Source organism: Nicotiana tabacum, chromosome 5, assembly GCF_000715075.1.
Source record: "Nicotiana tabacum cultivar K326 chromosome 5, ASM71507v2, whole genome shotgun sequence".
NCBI lineage: Eukaryota > Viridiplantae > Streptophyta > Magnoliopsida > Solanales > Solanaceae > Nicotiana > Nicotiana tabacum.
Genome location: NC_134084.1, coordinates 26,537,247 through 26,553,128, shown reverse-complemented (window position 1 = coordinate 26,553,128; position 15,882 = coordinate 26,537,247). Strand labels below are relative to the sequence as shown.

The window sequence follows — 15,882 nt, the reverse complement described above, 5'->3', positions numbered from 1 at the left end:
CAACTTCAAATAAAATTTAAATTTTTTATAGCCAAACACTTATTCCGAAAAAAAAGTAAATTTTTTTTGAAAAAAAGTAAAAAAATGTTATGGCCAAACGGGCACTTAGGATTTTACATATAGAGAATTTTAAAATTGTAGGAACAAATCATGGGTCCTATAAATGTTTGATTCTAATGTTATCTCGAGCCTCTCTATAATAGCATCCCAATATAATAACCATTCACTATAAAAGTCAAGTTCTTATATCTCACATACTGAATAAACTCTAATAACCGGTCCAAACAATAGTTACGCCAACCAATTTTTCAGGGGTATTATCTCTTTTAGTCCGTACAGAAACTATTTACATTTAATAGCCGAAAAAATATATAAATATAATTTTTATATATAACATATAAAATACTTTATATATATATACACACACAAAATATAGTATAAAAAATATATATTTTTCCGGCTCTTATTTCCTATTTTTTTCCTAACATTTGCTAATACATCCGCGCAAGCACACAAAGGGCCGGCAATATGTACTAGGATGCCCCGGCCCGCTCAATCAAGCTTGACATAGGCTTCTGTCAAGCTGCAAACTTTTCGCAGAACTGGTCCCAGTCCAAAGCAATAGAACTCACAAGTAAGCAATTGAAGCTCTATTCAAACTTCTTATTGCATAAAAGAAATGCTTTAGAATCTCAGTGAATTCATTAAAATGCTGCTGAAGTCACATATATGCTCTAGAATTGGAATAGCCTTGCCTAGGCATAGAAACAATTTCAAGATTCTTTGGTTTGGTTTATGTAATCATCGTGTTTATGTTGAATTTTCTGGAAAAATTGCAACTTTTGAATCAAGAATCCATTTTGGTGGAGACCCATTTACTTATAATGGAGTTGTTGCATCTTTTTCTTCTTGTTCATCTGGAAGTGATAGCCCTAGAGTCAATCTAAACCCTAATTTGTACTTGAAAAATGAGCATTCTGATGATACTGGAGATGGAATTTTTGTAAAAGAAGAATTGGGTTCTAAAGAATGTAAAGATTTGAGCTTTTCTGACAATTCTTGTGATGAAGATGGAAAAGATTGCAGCTTTAAAGAAACTGCTAGTAGTTGTAGGTTTGATAATGTGGATGAGTTTGAAGAGTCAGAAAATGAAGATGGAGGAGGTAGTTTGGACTGTATTGATGATGATTTTAAGGTTTTGGATTCATTTGGTAAAAGTCAAAGGCAAGTGAATCGGGCGGAGAATGTTGGAATTTCTGAAAGAATTGAAGGGGTTGAAGATGAAATGAGACACCCTTTGGTTAAGGAAACATGTAGATTAATTGAACGTCAGTCGGGTTGGACTCCGAAGCTTGAGATTGAATTGAGGCGTCTGCTAAGAAGTATGAAGCCTCTGCAAGTTTGTGCTGTGTTAAGGTCTCAATCCGATGAAAGGGTCGCTTTGAAATTCTTTTATTGGGCGGACCAGCAATGGCGTTATCGACATGACCCTATTGTTTATTATGTGATGCTTCAACTTCTAAGTAGGACAAAGTTGTGTCAGGGAGCTAAGCGCATTCTCAAGCTGATGCCACGTAGAAGAATTCCGAGGAGACCTGAAGATTTTGGTTGTGTGATGGTTTCTTTTAGTCGAGCTGGACATTTAAGGAAAGCAATGCAGATCCTGAACGTGATGCAAAGAGCAGGAATTGAGCCTGATTTATATATATGCAACACTGCAATTTATGTTTTGGTGAAGGGAAATAAAATTGAGAAAGCATTGAGGTTTCTTGAGCGGATGCAACTAGTTGGGATAACACCGAATGTTGTTACGTACAATTGTTTAATCAAAGGTTATTGTGATGTGCATCGAGTTGAAGATGCATTAGAGCTGATGGCTGAAATGCCGTATAAGGGCTGTTACCCAGATAAAGTTAGTTATTATACGTTGATTTCATTCTTTTGCACGCAGAAACAAACCGATAAAGTGAAAGAGTTGGTGGAGAAAATGGATAAAGATAGTAACTTATTGCCTGACCAGGTTACTTATAATACAATTATACATATGCTTTCGAAGTGCGGTCATGCTGATGAAGCGATGGGATTCTTAAGGGAAGCTGAAGAAAGAGGATTCCAAGTGGATAAAGTGGGTTACAGTGCTGTGGTAAATTCCTTCTGTAAAGACGGAAGAATAGATAAGGCAAAGGAACTGGTCAATGAAATGATTGCCAAAGGATGTAATCCTGATGTGGTTACTTACACTGCAGTTCTGAATGGGTTTTGTCTTGCAGGGAAAATTGATCAAGCTAAAAAGTTACTTCAACATATGTACAAGCACGGTTGCAAGCCAAACACTGTATCATATACTGCCCTATTAAATGGGCTTTGCCGGAGTGGAAGGTCTGTTGAGGCAAGAGAGATGATGAGCATGTGTGAGGAGTCGTGGTGGAGACCGAATGCTATTACGTTTAGCGTGTTAATGCATGGCTATCGCAGGGAAGGGAAACTGTCTGGAGCCTGTGATGTGGGTAGGGAAATGATTGCAAAGGGCTATTTCCCTACCCCCGTTGAAATTAACCTGCTAATTCGATCCCTTTGTCAAGAAGGCAGAGTAGATGAAGCAAAGAACTTTATGGAAGAATGTTTCAAGAAAGGATGTGCTGTTAATGTGGTGAATTTCACCACTTTAATTCATGGTTTCTGTCAAAAGAATGAATTGGATGCTGCTCTCTCGGTCCTTGATGACATGTACTTGATTAACAAACATCCTGATGCTGTCACATATACAACGCTAATAGACGGATTGGCAAAGCAAGGAAGAATAGAAGAGGCTATTGATCTAGCCAATAAAATGCTTCATAGGGGTGTGCTTCCCACTGCTGTGACGTATCGTACGGTCATCCACCGATTTTGTCAGCAACGTAGGGTTGATGATCTGGTGAAATTACTGGAGAAGATGCTTTCAAGACAGGGGTGTAAGACTGCTTATAATCAGGTTATTGAAAAACTTTGTGGTTTCGGATATGCTGACGAGGCTTATAAGCTGTTGGGAAACGTCCTCAGGACAGCTTCAAGAGTTGATGCAAATACCTGCCACATTCTTATGGAGACCTATTTAAAGGAAAGGAACCCTCTTTCATCATATAAGGTGGCTTGTCGAATGTTCAACCGGAATCTGATACCTGACTTAAAGCTCTGTGACAAGGTGAAGGATAGATTGATGCAAGATGGCAGAGTAGAAGAGGCGGACAAGCTCATGTTGCGCTTTGTCGAGCGTGGCCGTAACTTGCCTCAGCTTCAGAGGGCGTGAATTTTGACTAGTAAAGAGGAAATCATTGTGTTTCTCAGGAGAGATTACTGGTCTGACAAGGCAATGCAATAGCTCATTATATTTCTGTGAGAAGTTATTGTCTCAGGCATAACAAGATTTCTGGAAATGCTTGTAGTTTCAGATCAGAGTGGTGATTTGGACATATGTGCAACTTCACTTCCAAATATTTGACATGCAACAGAGATCTTTTGTCATGGTATGATATTTTGTATTCCCAGCTGCACTTATTTTGATAATTATTCCCTGTTAGATGATGTCCTAAGTTTTCTCCTGTCTTCCCACTGAGTTGTTAGTGCTTCTTTATCCAGTTGTATGGCAACTATTCTCAATTAAATCTTAGAGCTTTGGTGTTATGCAGGAGTTACATATTTAGCTGGATATTTTTAATTTTTGAGTTGTAAGCCAATTAATGCGGAAGATTGAGACTCAGCAGTCTGACCTGGTTGAGCATATTTTTTGAAGTGCAAAGACCTCACGGAAAGAGTAGAAGTCGGTAAAGATCTGGGTGAGTCTAATGCTTTTTAGTAACACAATATATTCCACAAGTACAACAACAATGCCTCAATCCCAAGCAAGTCGGCGTCAGTTATGATGATGAACAGCCCACAATGGCCGCACAGCGGAACAAGCACCATGCAGGCAGCACCTTGTGACACTACACGCACAGTGCACCACCTTCCCCTGCCAACAGCTGACTGCTCGCACAGTGGAACAAGCACCACGCAGGCAGCACCTTGTGACACTACACGCACAGCGCACCACCTTCCCCTGCCAACAGCTGACTGCTCGCCACAAGCAATGCCACCGACGGACCTGCTACAAGCCTACCAACTCATAACTAAAACACATTCCTTACATACATGGGATAAGAGCCCATTTGGATTGGCTTATTTTAAGTGCTTTTAAGCCAAAATTGCTTTTAAGCCATTTTGTAGTGTTTGGATAAAGTAAAAAAGTGCTGTTAAGCACTTGTTTTTAAGCTAAATTGACAAAAATAAGCCAAAAGCTAGAATTCCTAACTTATGACTTTTGGCTTAAAAGTCACTTACAATAAGCCCAACAAGGCGATCATTGTTCCTTAGTAGTTATTTCACTCACTAGCTATTAAGTATTATTTTATTTTCTGTACTCAAATAATGTCACATTATTTATTCGTTATTTAGCCTACACTTGAGTTCTCCCTCACTCTACTTTATTAAGATGCTGATCAACATGCACACTTCTTTATTTTATGTCTGACAACCCTAGAATGATTTTTCTGTGTCCGTACGGTTCCACATTTCCACTTTATCATGCTCTATTGTTGTAATAACTGTGTATATACTGCTCTGTTATGGGAACTCGTTTTAGGTCATACTATGCATTTGCTTTACTTGATACACTACATTGTCTTAGTTTGGTATTCTATGTAGTTTTTAATGTGCTGGGATGACGAAGATATGATTTGATTTATCTGTGCACTATCTCAAGGTGTGGCAGCGAAATTTCCACTGTTGATTATGGTCAGGGTATGACCAGGCAGTTATGTATGGCCACAATCACTAGACAGCAAGCCCATAGAATAGGTGCTGGCTTAAAACTCTGATATGGTACAGATACATTTTCAATCCTAGTAATGCAGTATGTCATGTTTATCAGTTTTGGGATCAATCGCAGGTCTCATTACTAACTAGTTGGTGGCAACTCAAAGTCTCAAACAAGGGATGCAGCAGGAGGACTTCTTGGTGTGGTGGGTAAACATCCTACTATCGCTCGCTCAAACATGTTTACCTTCAAAGTTCTGACTTCTGGGATATCATTATCATCGTCCAAATTAATTGGAGCAGCTTGAGCATGTGAGGAAGAGGGCTCAGAGTCTTGACCACCCTCTTCTGAACCTTCAGAAAAACTGATAGAAGATGATGATTAATCTACCTAGTGGAATCTACCCATAATTTGTAGTGATTGGGCTTCTGGATATGCTTGCACGGAGTTGCCCTCAGAAGCTTCCCCATATGGGAGATACTCACTGGTCTCGGAGGGTTCAGGAGCTCTATTGGCGGTTGTCTTCTTACTTATGGCTCTTTGGATTGCTAGGGGTAAGTTGCTTTTGCCTCGACCTCGGCCTCGGGAGGGTTCTGCCCTCCCTTTAGATGTATCACCTCTTCCCCTTGATCTAACCATTGTCAGTAACACATAAGTAATAGAAATCAGTTAGAATTGAAGCTCATAGTGTGTACAAATGCATATTTGAAAGTTGCAGTAAAGTAGTCTCAGAAGAGGCAGTACGGCCGCAGACTGCCAAGTGCGGACCGCACAAAAGTGAGTGCGGCCACACAACCAAAAGTGTGGACTACACAATTTTGAGTGCGGCTGCACAACTCCAAGTTCAGAATACTGGAGTCTCTAATCATTTATCAGTGCAGACAACAGAAAAATGAGTGCGGCCGCACAAGTCCACTATGGATCGCACAATTTTGAGTGTGGCCGCACAATTCATGCACACACATGCCCTAACTCAGAGAGCTGTGGACTGTACAAAAGTGTGTGCAGCCGCAAAGATCAAAGTGCGTACCGCACAAAAATGAGTGTGGCCGCACAATTTAAATTTTACGGGCACTGCCTTACGATTCAGACATGTTTTTCAAAAATTAGGCATGGCTCTAGAAATTAAGCATGATTAGCTACTTACCCATGCCCCAATTAACATTTAAGATGCTACCCACATGATTCTAAGCAAAAATGACTAATTGTTGACATTTTTAGGCATGAAATGAACCCTAGGCAAAAGAACAAAACTAAGAGAAGATGAAAATCTAAAGATGTAATGAACATACCAGTAATGAAGGATGCAGGTGAGAATCTGAGAGATGAAATGCTTGAAGTTTGAGAATTAGTGAGGGATGCACTGTGCTTGCTTAAGGCTTGAAGGTTCAGAGAATGTAAAGTGTAAAAAGTCGAGAAAATCAATATTTATAGGTTGATCTGTTGGGCCCAAACCTACTTGAGTGTGGCCGCACAATTTTGAGTGCGGTCCACACTCATTACCTAATCCTCTGAAGACGTTCTGCGGACCGCACAAAAGTGAGTGCGACCGCACTATTTTGTGTGCGGCAGCAATTTGTTAAGGATTTTTGACAAGCCAAACTTCAGAGAGCATGCATTTTTGATCTTCTAGTTGTGTGACTGCAGACAGAATTGTGCAACCACTGAGTGTCAGTGCGGTCCGCATAATTCTGGTGCAGTCTGTACTTTTGTGACACTTAGCCAAATTTTCTTACGCAGCCCCTACAATGCACACCCAATCCTACATACACTCTAAAACTAGTTAGAACAAAACAAAGCATATCTAATCTAAAGAAGAAAAAACAAGAAAAAGAAAAAGACATATTGGTTGCCTCCCAAGAAGTGCCTAATTTAACATCGCGACACGACGCAGATTCCCAATCACTTGAAATGAAGAACCGCCAGAATGTGGCCATCATCAACCTTGCCGAGATAATTTTTAACCCAGTGCCCATTGACTCTAAACACCTCACCATTCTTGTTTTTCAAATCTAGAGCGCCAAAGGGGGTTATATTTACCACTTCAAAGAGGCCACTCCATTTTGACTTCAACTTACCCGGGAACATTCATATCCGGGAATTGAAAAATGGCACAAGATCACCTTCTTTAAAATCCTTGTTGTGGATGTACTTGTCATTGAGGTACTTTATCTTCTCCTTGTAGAGAGACGAACTTGTGTAGGCATGGTACCAGAATTCATTAAGCTCATTCAAATGTGTCACTCTTAGGTTTGCGGCGACATCCCACTCAAGGTTCAACTTTTTCAAAGCCCACATGGACTTATACTCAAGTTCTACCGGAATATGACACACCTTCCCAAACACCAATAAATATGGATACATCCCAATCGGCGTCTTGTAGGTCGTCCTATAAGCCCAAGGAGCATCATCAAGTTTTCTTGACCAATCTTTCCAGTTGGCATTCATAGTCTTTGACAAAATACTCTTGATCTCCCGGTTGGAGACTTCAACTTGTCCGCTTGCTTGAGGATAGTAGGGGGTCAAAACTTTATGAGTGACACCATACTTGGTGAGTAAGGTATCAAAAGCCCGGTTGCAAAAATGTGAACCCCCATCACTAATAATGGCCCTTGGAGTACCAAACCTTGTAAAAATGTTCTTCTTCAAAAATGCCAACACACTTCAAGCTTCGTTGTTGGGTAAAGTCGCGGCTTCAACCCAATTTGACACATAGTCCACAGCTACCAAAATGTAAGTGTTCCCATAAGAGCTAACGAACGGACCCATGAAATCAATACCCCAAACATCAAAGATATCAATCTCCAATATAGTGGTGAGGGGCATATAATTCTTCTTAGAAATCCCACCGGCCTTTTGCATTCATCACAATGCTTGACAAGATCACTAGCGTCCTTATTGAGAGTAGGCCAATAGAATCCACAACTCAACACTTTTGTAGTCGTTCTAGCTCCACCATGGTGACCACTATACGGTGAAGAGTGGCAAGCCTCAAGAATTCCCATTTGTTCTTCTTCCAGCTCAAATCGCTGGATCACACCATCGGTACATATTCAGAAAAGATACAGCTCATCCCAATAATAGTCCAAGCAATCCCGTTTGAGCTTCTTCCTTTGGTTTGAAGAGAACTCATTCGGTACAATGCCGCTCACAAGATAATTGGCTAAATTGGAAAACCACGACATCCCGATCATTGAAATGGCTAACAATTGCTCGTTAGGGATGAAATTATTGATCTCAAGGCCGTCATGTGGCCTTCCCTCCTCCTCCAATCGGGACAAGTGGTCCGCCACTTGATTTTCACTACCCTTGCGGTCTTGAATCTCTAGATCAAATTCTTGTAATAGAAGCACCCACCGCATCAGTCGTGCCTTAAAATCTTTCTTTCTCATCAAATACCTAAGCGTCGCATGGTCGGTGTAAACAATCACCTTAGTACCCATCAAATATGGCTGGAACTTTTCCAAAGAAAAAACAATAGCAAGTAGCTCTTTTTCGGTCACTATGTAGTTGACTTGGGCATCATTCATGGTCTTGCTAGCATAGTAGACCAGATGGAATATTTTGTTGATTCTTTTCCCAACACCGCTCCAGCCGCAACACCACTAGCGTAACACATGAGTTCAAAAGGCAAGCTCCAATCCCATGCGGTGATAATAGGAGTAGTAATCAACTTGAACTTAAGAAATTCGAATGCTTTCATACAATCTTCATTGAAATGTAACTTGGCATCCTTCTCCAAAAGTTTGCACAATGGGTTCACCACCTTGGAAAAGTCTTTGATGAATCGACGATAGAAACTCGCATGACCTAAAAAGCTCCTCACTCCCTTCACGGATGTAGGTGGATTTTAGTGATTACCTCAATCTTGGCCTTGTCGACCTCAATACCATGCTTTGAAATTTTGTGTCCAAGGACAATATCTTCATCGACCATAAAGTGACACTTCTCCCAGTTCAATACCAAATTTGTCTCCACACATCTAGCCAATACTTTATCCAAATTGTTCAAACAATCTTCAAGTGAATTTCCAACCACAGAAAAATCATCCATAAAGACCTCAAGAATATCCTCCACCATGTCGGTGAAAATATTCATCATGCACCTTTGAAAAGTCACTGGTGCATTACACAACCCAAATGACATCCTCGAGAATGCAAAAGTACCATAGGGACAAGAAAAAGTGGTCTTCTCTTGGTCCTCAGGAGTAATAAGTATATGATTTTAGCCAGAGTATCCATCAAGAAAGCAATAAAAGCACGTCCGGCCAACCTATCAAGCATTTGGTCAAGAAACGAAAGCGGGAAATGATCTTTCCGAGTGACTTTGTTGAGCTTCATATAGTCCATGCTCACTCTCCACCCGGTGATGGTTATTGTTAGGATCAATTCATTCTTGTCATTTGTTACCACAGTCATGCCACCTTTCTTTGGGACACATTAGACCGGAGAGGTCAACGAGCTATCAGAAATGGGGTAAACAACCCCGGCATCCAACCACTTGATGATCTCCTTCTTCACCACCTCTTGAATTGCTTTATTTATCCTCCTTTTATGTTCGACGGAGGGTTTGGCACCCTCCTCCAAAATAATCTTGTGCACGCAAAAGGCAGGACTTATGCCCCGGATATCCGCCAAAGTCCATCTGATTGCTCTTTGCCTCATTTGTAGCACCTCCAATGTGGACTCTACCTGCATGTTAGTTAAGCAAGGAGAAAGGATAAAGTAGAAGAAGGGCCAAGGAATTCATACTTGAGATGTGGAGGCAATGGCTTTAACTCCAAAGTGGGAGGCCCCTCGATCGAGGGCTTTGTCGGAGGAGTCTTTCGGTTTTCAAGATCTAAAGATAGATTGCGGGGCTCATATGTGTATGACCCCATGCCTTGCAATGCATTCACACACTTCACATAGCCTTCTTTCTCCTCAACATCATCAAGATTGAGCAAAACAGCTTCCAAATTATCCTCAACATTCATGGTGGCACTAGCATCATCAACAATCACATCGGTGACCAAATCCACGAACGAACACACTTCATTACTATTTGGTTTCCTCATATATTTGCACACATGAAAGACCACCTTTTTGTCACCTACCCATAAGGTGAGCTCATCGGCCTCCACATCAACAAGACTTTTCCCCCTAGAAAGGAAAGGTCTACCCAAAATGATAGGCACCTCATAATCCACTTCACAATCAAGAATCACAAAGTCCGCTGGGAGGATGAACTTATCAACTCAAACCAACACATCATCAATAATACCCAAAGGCCTCTTCATTGTTCGATCCGTCATTTGCAACCTCATAGATATGGGTCTTGGTTGCCCAATTCCCAATGTTTTGAACACCGAATAGGGCATCAAGTTGATACTTTCCCCAAGATCACATAATGCTTTGGCAAAGTCGGCACTCCCATTAGTGCAAGGGATTGTGAAAGCGCCCATATCTTACAACTTAGGATCCGCTGAGTGCACAATCATACTCACTTGATGTGTCATCTTGATTGTCTCACAATTCATCGATCTCTTCTTGGTTACAAAATCCTTTATAAATTTTGCATATCCCGGCATTTGTTCCAATGCCTCAACCAATGGTATATTAATCGACAAACTCTTCATCATATCAATAAAATTTTTGAATTGGTTTTCACTGTTTTGCTTTTCAAGACTTTGAGGGTATGGAGGAGGAGGCCTTGGCATTGGTGCCTTAGCCTTTGGCACTACCGTTTTCTACATGTCAATCACGTGTTCCCTAGACAGGTTCACTTCTTCTTGCATATCCTCCACAATTTCATCAATATCAATTCTCAAATCTTCATTAGCTTGAACCACGTTGCCTGGGATTTCATCATCTTGTACCACAACATCTTCATCCACAATCCTTCTTTGATTTGAAGTGGTTGCATCTGCATCTTTTCCACTTCTAGTAGTCACGGCCATAGCATGCCCCGTATTATTCCCACCCTTCGAGTTCACCATCGTATCACTAGGTAGTGCCTCCTTAGTACGAGAGTTCAAAGTTTGTGAGATTTGGCCTAATTGAACCTCCAAATTTCAAATAGAAGTGTTGTGAGAGGCTAATTGAGCATCGAAGTCGGCATTATTCTCCATCATTTGTTTAAACATATTCTCGATTCTACCCATTTAATTATTAGAAGAGCTCAGGCCTTGACAAGGATATGGGGTGGATTGCTCGGTTGTTGGAACATTGGAGGCCTTTGAAAACCCGGTCCCCGGTTGTTGTTATTGTTCCACCTTCCTTGATTATTGCCTCCCCAATTACTTTGATTTTTGCTGCCCCAATTGCCCTGATGATTACCTCCCCAATTGCCTTGGTTACCTTGATTAATCCAATTGCTTTGATTATTGTTACCACCACTCTAATTGCCTTAGTGGCCTTGGTTGTTCCAATTGCCTTGATTTCCTTGCGACCTCCATTGTTGTTGATTTTGTCCTTGAGCATTGTTTCTTTGGCCTTGATAATTGTTAACATATTTAACTTCTTCTTCTTTCTCATTGAACGAATCATCTTGATCATAACCACTATCATCTTGCATGAATTATTCCAGACGGATTTGCATTTCGACCCTTGAACTTGTTGAAGCTGAGCTTTGGCCAATTGGTTCATTGTGGTTGTCAACTCGGCAATAGCTTGCCCATGATCATATAGCTCCTTGTGTAGGTGAATGACATTAGGGTCACCTTGCGGAAAATTGGCTCTACTTTGCCATGCCAATGAGGTATCCGTCATCTCATCAAGAATTTCACAAGCTTCGGCATAAGGCGTGTTCATGAAGTTCCCTCCGGCGAGTTGATTTACCACACATTGATTTGTTGTGTTGACCCCTTGTAGAAGGTTTGTTGGATCATGGCCTCGGTCATATCATTATTCGGGAACTCTTTAACCATGGTACGATATCTTTCCCAAATCTCGTGCAATGGCTCATTGCATTCTTGCTTGAATGCAAGAATCTCATCCCGAAGTGTCGCCATATGTCCTGGAGAGAAGAATTTAGAAATGAATTTCTCCGCCAACTCATCCCAAGTGTGGATGGAATGATTGGGAAATCTCTCTAACCAGTCCAATACCTTTCCCCGTAGAGAAAAGGGAAATAGCCTCAACCTCAGCGCGTCCTCAGAGATATTTGTTTGCTTGCTCCCCCAATAATTATCAATGAACCCTTTGAGATGCTTGTAGGCATTTTGACTCGGAGCCCCGGTGAAGAATCCATGTTGCTCAAGTAGTGTAAGCATCACGTTGGTGATTTGTAAATAGCTTGCCCTAATGCTGGATGGGACTATAGCACTTGTATAACCCTCATTCGGTAACTGTCGGTGGGTTGCTGCTCTTGGTGGAGGTGGGGGAGGGACGGGAACATTATCTTGAGGAGGGCGACCTCGTCTATTTGCTTGAGGTTTAAGAGAAACCTTGTCCATTTGGTCATCATCCACTTCCTCCCCCAATGGCACATTTCCAATGGGCTCGTTGTTGAGAGCCATTCATGTACCTAAAATCAAAACAAAACTAGAGACTCGTAAGGAAAAGAAGACCAAGCACACAAAAACCTAGATATATAGCTAAATCCATTTAACTCCCCGGCAACAGTGCCAAAAATTGATGTCGCCCAAACTCACACCACAAATATAGGTAGTGAGGCGGTCGCAGCAATAATAAAACCCAACACGAGTCGAGGTCGAATCCTCAGGAAGTTAGAATTGGGATTAGGTATATATTTAGTGTAATTGTATGATGTGCCTCAAATTACACTTCCATATTCTTGTTTGTTATTTTTACTTCTACTTTAAGCTATTGATTGCAAATATGAAACTAGGAGACAATATTTTTGGTTTTGGTTGTTTTTCAAATAATAAAAGATCTAGAGTCGTGACTTCCACCTAGGTGGTTACCTAACAGGTTGTAAACTCTAGGGCAAGTTTGATTAGTCGGGGTTGTAATATAGCAATCACACGCAATTACCCACTCTATACCTCTTGGTAGTTTGAGTGATTTTGCCCAATTTGGTTTTCTCAAGTCCAAATGGGATTGCACAAAACAAGTGATATATGCTCAAGTCGGGTCTTACTATCTCTAGATTTGACCCATTAATTGGGGCTATCAACTTCTTGAGTTCACCCCAATTTCTTGTTAGCCAAGTTTTCCTAGACTTAATCTCTCTGTCTCAAGTAGAGACTAAGTCAAATAGGCATGAATCAATGTTTGCAACCATTAATTCTTGAATTCAAGCATGAACAAGGCTAAATATCACTAACCCAATCACAAACAAGCCCTAAATCAAATACCCATCAAGTATCCACACTATGGTTGGGCCACAACCCTAGCTAGAAATTTAGCTACTCATGAAAAATAAAGAAATACAAGAAGAAATTAAGATAGAATGCATAATAATTGATTAAAGAAAGAAAATCTAATGTTTAGAAGTTAATCTAGTATAAAATTGCTCAAAATAGTAAAGAAAACGGCTCAGTTGCTCTCCCAAAACTAAAATTAACCTAAAAATAATAAAAAGTTCTATTTATACTAAGCTAGAAATATCTGACAAAAATGTCCCTACGAAGGTTGTGCGTCCGCATAATTGTGTGTGCGATCCGCACAATGAGCTTCTGCGGCCGCACAATTATAGTGTGGCCCGCATTCCTAGAACTTAGGCTTGGCACTTTGGGACTTTTGCGGTCCGCATAAAAAATGAGTGCAGTCGCGCTTTTGATTGTACGGCCGCACAAAAATAGTGCAGTCCGCATTCCAGCTTGACTCTAGAATTCTCATCTCTCTGATCTTTATCTTCTGCGGACCGCATAATTTTGAGTGTGGACGCATTTGTCCTTCTACGGCTGCATAATTATGGTGTGGTCTGCATGCCTTCAGCCTTCCAAAAATCCAACTCTCTGAATCTCCTCGTATGCGGCCTCACAATAATTGTGCGGTCCGCACTGTAAGCCTTTTTGTGTTGTTTTGGTTCTTGTTTATTTTTGACTCCTTTATGAGTTGATTATCACACAAGGATTTTTGCAAAGGCCTAACATTGATTATATGAAAAAATAATATCCTATGGTGGATGTAATCACCTTCAGGTATCTTATAAATTTGGCAGTCCATGAAAAACTTGATATGCATCTGATGGATGTTGTCACAACCTATTTGTATGGCACATTAGATAATGAAATTTACATGAAAAATCCTAAAGGTTTTTAAGTACCCGAAGCTTATAAAGGTTTACGGGAAACTTGTGCGATAAAGCTTCAAAAATTCTTATATGGATTGAAACAATTAGGGCGAATGTGGTATAATCGCTTGAGTGATACTTGCGGAAAGAAGGGTATAAGAATGATCTAGTTTGTCCTTGTGTCTTTATAAAAAGGTCTGGATCTGAGTTTGTTATAATTGCTATGTATGTTGATGATCTAAATATAATTGGAACTCCCGGAGAGCTTCCAAAAGCAGTAAACTGTTTGAAGAAAGAGTTTGAAATGAAAGATCTTGGAAAGACAATGTTTTGTCTTGGTCTACAAATTGCACAAATGAAAGATGGAATTTTTGCCCATCAATCAACTTATACCGAAAATATCCTAAAGCGTTTCTATATGGATAACGCACATCCATTGAGTACCCCGATGGTTGTGAGATCACTTCATATAAATAAAGATCCACTCCGACCTCATGAAAATGATGGAGAGCTTCTTGGTGATGAAACTCCATATCTTAGTACAATTGAGGTACTAATGTATCTTGCAAATAATACTCGACCAGATATAACTTTTGCAGTAAGTTTATTAGCAAGATTTAGCTCCTTTACAACAACAAGACACTGGAATGGTGTTAAGCATATGTTTAGATACCTCCGAGGGACTATTCTTTAGCTGCTACATCTTCCAATCATGCAGAGATAATAACTATTCATGAAGCTAGTCGAGAATGTGTATGATTGAGATCAGTGACTCAACACATCAACAACTGTGTGGTCTTTCCTTAAAGACGAAGATTCTAACAATATTGTACGAAGATAATGTTGCTTGCATAGCTCAACTAAAAGGAGGATATATCAAAGGAGACAGAACAAAATACATTTCACCAAAATTCTTTTTCACGCATGATCTTTAACGAAATGGTGAGATAGATGTTCAATAAATCCGTTCAAGTGATAATCTGGCAGATTTATTCATTAAGGCATTGCCCCCATCAACATTTGAGAAGCTGAGGCATAAGATTTGAATGCATCGTCTTCGAGGTATCAAATAAAGTTTTCATCAGGGGGAGTATAATACGCGTTGTACTCTTTTTTTCTTAACCAATGTTTTGTCCCAATTGGGTTTTCCTGGTCAGGTTTTTAATGAGGCAGCACTCAATGCGTATTACAAGATGTGTGTACTCGTTTTCCTTCACTAGGTGTTTTCCCACTGGGTTTTTCCTAGTAAGGTTTTAACGAGGTACATTACATTTTAGATGGACATCCAAGGGGGAATGTTATGAATATATTAAAGTGGATGTCCATTGAACACTCCATACATCCCTATTCCAATAACCATTTGAATTCATGTATTTAGTTAATTCATCACTTAATATTTGTAACCTTTAGGTGTATTCTTGTAATCTTTCATGTATCCTATATCCTATAAATAGGGTATACTTTATCTTATGAAGGATACACAAGAAACACACTTGAATAAGATAACTTATACATTCTCCTCTTATATATCTTCTCTCCATTACTATATTGTTCTATTTTGCTCTTATTTCTTAACAAAAATCAAATTCATACAACTAATCAACTTGTTTACAACTTTCATGCGATATTGATATAAGAAATAATACTATAATAGTATACAACTTAAATACAAATTTTGTGCAATTATAATACAACTTTAAATACAAATTTCGTACAAAAATGATACTACTACAATAGAATATAAGTGAAATACAATTTTCATACAACTATAATATAATTTTAATACATATATACAACTTTATGTAAAAGAGAGTATTTATAGTTTCAATACAAATTCCATACAACTATTCATATAGTAGTATACAACT

General features: G+C 39.7%; 2 protein-coding genes across 2 annotated transcripts; one reads left to right on the top strand and one right to left on the bottom strand.

Moving 5' to 3' along the window:
• Positions 1–517: 517 nt before the first annotated feature.
• Positions 518–4,509, top strand: LOC107781845 (uncharacterized). The gene is made up of 2 exons (XM_016602644.2): positions 518–3,506; positions 3,669–4,509. Exon 1 carries the CDS (start codon positions 710–712, stop codon positions 3,287–3,289), a length of 2,580 nt encoding a protein of 859 aa, XP_016458130.1. The 5' UTR covers positions 518–709; the 3' UTR covers positions 3,290–3,506; positions 3,669–4,509.
• Positions 4,510–6,922: 2,413 nt separating this feature from the next.
• LOC107781847 (uncharacterized) lies at positions 6,923–7,282 on the bottom strand. Its single transcript, XM_016602647.1, has one exon. It carries the CDS (start codon positions 7,280–7,282, stop codon positions 6,923–6,925), a length of 360 nt encoding a protein of 119 aa, XP_016458133.1.
• Positions 7,283–15,882: the final 8,600 nt, after the last annotated feature.

Coding starts and splice junctions, on each gene's coding strand:
- LOC107781845 (XM_016602644.2), top strand. CDS start 710: ATGCTGCTGAAGTCACATATATGCTCTAGAATTGGAATAGCCTTGCCT.
- LOC107781847 (XM_016602647.1), bottom strand. CDS start 7,282: ATGAATGCCAACTGGAAAGATTGGTCAAGAAAACTTGATGATGCTCCT.